Source organism: Chrysochloris asiatica, unplaced genomic scaffold, assembly GCF_000296735.1.
Source record: "Chrysochloris asiatica unplaced genomic scaffold, ChrAsi1.0 scaffold00097, whole genome shotgun sequence".
Lineage (NCBI taxonomy): Eukaryota > Metazoa > Chordata > Mammalia > Afrosoricida > Chrysochloridae > Chrysochloris > Chrysochloris asiatica.
Genome location: NW_006408615.1, coordinates 7,328,432 through 7,333,567, shown reverse-complemented (window position 1 = coordinate 7,333,567; position 5,136 = coordinate 7,328,432). Strand labels below are relative to the sequence as shown.

At 46.9% G+C, this 5,136-nt stretch overlaps 1 protein-coding gene across 1 annotated transcript in view; it reads left to right on the top strand.

Annotated features, from left to right (window-relative positions):
* PARVB (parvin, beta) overlaps nt 1–5,136 on the top strand; it is a 179,319-nt gene that overhangs the window by 98,911 nt on the left and 75,272 nt on the right. The window contains exon 3 of the mRNA XM_006866841.1: nt 3,136–3,206. Within this exon, the coding sequence (XP_006866903.1) occupies nt 3,136–3,206 (71 nt within the window). The remainder of the gene's footprint in view (nt 1–3,135; nt 3,207–5,136) is intronic.

Genomic DNA, 5,136 nt, shown 5'->3' with positions numbered 1-5,136 from the left:
CGACCCATAGCGACCCTGTATAGGGTTTCCAAGGAGCAGCTGGTGAGCTTGAACCGCTGACCTTGCAGTTCAAATGGCTTTGCAGTCTGGCGCATTAACTCACAGCGCCACACCGGGACTCCAATGTCTGTAGATTTCACCAAAGTCTGTGTGGGAGGGTGGGGGGCACACGAATGTTCCTGCCTAGAACCTCCAGTGTAGGCCAGCAGAAGCTCTAGGAAATGAGAGATTTTTTTCTCTCTCTTTTTTGAAAGTTTTATTGTGAATTAAGTGATACTTTACATGGGGGAACATCAGTTTTACACTCATCATTTCATTGCAATGATTACAGTCTCCTCCATGCATCATCATTCAACAGTATTTGCTTCTATTCCCTCTGGGTTTTTTTTTCTTGTGTGTGTGTGTGTGGGGGGGGGGTGTACACAGCATTACTTAGGAATATATAATTATTTAAACAACCAAAGGACAGATTCTGTAAGCCTGCCTCCTGGCCGCCAGCACACAGCCTTTCTCTTTCCATGAGTCTAGAGTCCTCAGCTGCTCTCTCTCTCCATGTTCTCATCTCTGCCTCCATCTCTGGTGTTGCTGCTTCTCTGGATAGGGTTCCACATTCTGTTCTTGCCCTTCTCCTTTGATGGTCCCAGGGTTCTCTGTTCCTGGACTGTAAGATTAACTACTCCCCTAAGAGAGATTTCTCTTAAGCATTGTGCTAGACTCTTACTTTGTAACTAACGTCTTGAACGTCCCCTTCCTTGGATCCTGACTCTCCTCTCCCAGTGTCTTAGTCTGAGCTCTCGAGAGGTGCAAAGCCAGTAAGCCTATATACAGACAGAGGGAGATGGGCTCACACAGTTTTGGGGACCAGCAAGTCCCAATTCCATGGTTCAGGTGACAGGCTGAAGACTTCTGCTGGTCCAAAAACCCCAAATCTGCAGGTCATGTGGCAGATTGCAGGTCTCTTCTGGCTCACAGGGGCGCAGGGGCTGGCACATCCAGAATCTGCAGGTCAGGTGACAGGATGGAGTCTTCTGCAAGGCAATGTCCCAGGAACCAGAGGTCAGGTGACAGGCCATGGCTGCTCTGTGGATGGGATTTGGCCATGTGCAGTTGGCTCCAAGAGGCTCGCTGGCTGGTGAGCCTCCAGTGGCCTCGGTAAGGAGCAGCCAGTCTGGCATTCAGAGGTTCGTGGGGCAGTAATATGTATTCCCTGGTGCTCCAGGGCATGCTTTCTGCAATCTACAGCATCTTGCTGCTTTTCCCAGCTTACTGTCAGTGACTTTGGGCAGCTCTCCCAGCCGATGCTCAGAGTAGGCTTTTAGAAAGAAATAGTGAAACATGAAGATTAGACTGAAATGAAGTTGGGGAATATTTGGGCAATGCCAGACTCTTTGTAAAATCCCTTTATAATAGATTTCATTTCATTTGGGTTCATCTAAGGAAGGATCCCTCGTAGTTCACATTAAGAACCGACTTCACTGTTCCCACTCATTCCTTCCCTCCTCGAATGATCCTGTAAGGCGGGGAGTATAATTATCACCATTTTACAGATGAGGAAACTGAGGCACAGAGAAGCTGAATCACGTACTAAATGAGGAACTGGGATTCAAACCCAGGCATTTTGCCTCCAGAGCTGGGACCAGGCACCATTGCACTGGGTTCTTATGGTTCCATTCAGCAAAACCTAATGTTGTATTTAGTGATTTTGCTCTACATGCTAGCTCATGACATAGTTAGTGCCTGGGGTTTTCAAAGCTTGTGAGCAGCCATTGGTATTCGCTTGGAGCAACAGAGGAAGAAGGAGAGTCAGGAATGGGGGAGGTGGTGGAATGTGTAGCTAATTCCTCCTAGAACCAGCTGCTTTTTTTTTGTCACGAGACCAGACCTGGATGATACCTGGATACAATTACTGAAAATTTTGATCTAAGATTCTATTGAGTAATCCTGATCAAAAGGGGGGGGAATCTAGAACAGAATTTCAAGTGCTCATGAAATCCAGAATTTCTGGAGCCATCCAGGCTGTATGAACCCCCAAATTATTGCCATCTTTAAAATATCTTCTGACGTCTTCAGAGAGAATGTCTGCCTTGAGCACTGTGCTCTCTTTGGAAAAAAAAAAGTTTTTATTGTGAATTGAGTGAAAGTTTACAGGGCAGATCATCAGTTTTACATTCAATAAATCATATACTTTGTTTCATTACAATGGTTATAATCCCTACCATGTATCATCAGTTAACATTATTTCTCTCTATTCATTTGAGCTCTCTCTCTCTTTTTTAAAAAACACTCAGGCATACATAATAATTGATGCCACCAAAAGGCACATTCCGCAAGTGTGTCTCCTGGCCGCCAGCACTCAGCCTTTCTCTTTCCATGAATCTAGAGTCCTCAGCAGCTCCCTCTCTCCATGTCCCCATCTCTGCCTCCATCTCTGGTGTCGCTGCTTCTCTGGATAGGGTCTCACATTCTGCTTGGAGCACTGTGCTCTGTCTCTGTGGGATCTGATTAACAACAGCAACTGATCAGGTAGAAAGCTTAGGGGGTGGTAAGTCCGGTCATGGTCACGTGGAAGAATAACTCAGAAGCTCGAGAATTGTTATACACGTCAAAGGATGTAAGCATCGCTACTGAATCATACATGTGGAAGCTGTTGGTATTTGTTTTGCTGTGCATATTCTCAGCACCACCACCAAAGGCATTATTAAAGTCAGATGGCTCAGGGAATGCTGTCGCATACTAAGCTTTGCTCACACATCAGATTCTGAAGCTGAAACCTTTCAAATGCCACCTCTCCTGTCATTTGTCCTGTGTAGCAGAGCTGTCAAGTGGAGTGAGGGAGGGGGAGGCCTGAAAGAATGAGAGAGTCTGACCCCATCCCTCTGAGAAATGAGGTGAAGGTTCAAGGTGGTCCTGATGGACGCATCTTCCAGAAAACAGTGTCTTGCCACTGGAGACCCCCTTGCTGAGTGGTTTGATGTTTGGCCAACCCAGGGCTTCGTCCTTCCTTCCTGAGAAAGTGACTGGGTATCTGTTCCTTGTCCATTACCTGCCCATTTGTGTGAGGCAAGTAGAGTTACCCTGGCCTCTCGGTTCACCCTCACCGAGACACTCACTCTAATGCCTTCTTTCCCTTGACAGAGGAGAATGAGGAACGTACGATGATCAACCCCAGCTCCAAGGAAGACCCCAAGTTCAAGGAGCTAGTCAAGGTATGGAGGTTGGTCACGACTGGAATGTGCCTCTTGGGGTACAGCTTTGGCTGCTTGGGGTTCAAGGCTCCCGAGTGGCAAAGGGCCAAATGGAGCTTGTGAAAGGAACATGTTATTGGTTGGATTGTGTCTCCCACAGCTTCATGTTGGTGTCCTAACCCTTGGCTGTGAACGTAACCTTGTATGGAAATAGAGACATTGAAGATGTTACCAGTTAGCATGAAGTCACACAGAGGGGGTCCTAATTCTCTGTGTGTGTTATCCTTGTGAAACAGAAGATGAGACTCAGAGACAGACAGGAGACAACACTGCAGCTTCCAGCCTAGGAACGTCTGGGGCATTGGAAGCTGGAAGGGACAAGGAAGGGACTTCTCCTTGTGATTTCAGAGACAGCACACCCTGAATTCGAACTTCTAGCTTTCAAAACTATGAGCATTACATCTCTCTTTATAAGGTAACCCTAGGAAGGGAAGACAGGATGCTGGGTTAGAAGAAATGGAGATTGTGAATATATAGAAGTGGTTGAACGGAGGCAGATCCATCCCCCAACACTGAGCACGTGCCACATGCCTGGTTCAGCCCAGGGCCTTCACAGCTAGGCAGGAGGGGGCTGTTGAGGATTTGAAAGTTGCATCTGGTGCGAAATAGAACACTTTGCAAGTGGGGCTTAAGCTCGCTCTGAAGGGAGGTTTGGATTTAGCTCAGATCAGCAACTGTACGAAACTGACCAGAAGGGTCAGTTTCTGCAATGATGAGACTGTGACTACAGGTTTGGAAGGAAGATGACTCCCATGTTAAAGGAAGCAAGCTGACCCCTTGAAGGCATCTTTGAAGCCAAACCCGGGTTATCTTAATAAGTAAGTACAGTCTGTCTGCTGTGAGCTTGTGTTTTCTGTTAGGAGTATCTCAGTAAGAGCAGCAATGTGAAAGGTCAGAGGGGAAACTGGGGATGATGGTGGGGCAGTTTGGAGAGAGATGGGGGGAATGGTTGGACAACTCGGAAGAATTCAAGCAATGTCCCGGATTGTATTATTTGTAGAAATGGTTGAAATGGGGCATGACTATCTATTCTCATCAAAATCTATAAATAAAAAAAAAAAAAAGGGAGAAAGGTTGGGGCTGCTGATCTTGTGGCTTTGACTTCGTGGCAGCCGCTGTCCCCATTTCCAGCGAGATCTCCAAGCGCCAGCGAGGTGGGGAGGCTTTCTTGTTCCTGTCTGAGCGTGGATTGTAGACTGACTGCTCCGATCTTAACCACAGTAGGTCTTCGGGAGCTAATCCCCTAAAGACAGAAGGATCCAGGCTCTGACTGTGCCATTCTCTAAGATTAAAACCTCAGCCTATTAGCTTGGAAGCCCCTTGCCCACTCAGGTGTCACGAGGTAGGGGACATTCGGAAAGGCTGTTTATGACAGTGTGGGCTAGAATCCAGTATTTTCTGTTAAAACTCTTTACCCCTAACCAGCAGGATGCCCTCCCCTGTACCCCATGGGCCAGGTACACAGGTGCATTTTCTCAAGGGTTCATTCAGAATAAACAAAACCATTCACAAGTCATATTCTTTAAAAAAAAACTTAAATGGAAAATGTCAGTTTTTAAGGCCCTCCCCAAAATGTTGATTCTTAACAATTGAAATTGCCTATAAGAAATAAAACCAGTTGCCAATAAGTAAACCCCCACTTGTGGCAAACGTGTGTGTGTGAGCTGAGAACTGTGCACACTCCATAGGGATGCCAATGGCAGAGGTTTGGGAACTAGATAACCAGTTCTTTCTTCTGATGCACCTCTGGGTAGTCTGGAATCTCCAACCCCTTCTGCACCCCTCAGGCACTCTGGCCTCCTAGGACTATGTTGTGTGCCGTGGAGTCGGTTCTGACTCATAGCGACCCTGCACAGGGTTTCCGAGGCTGCTAATCTTTACGGGAGCAGAA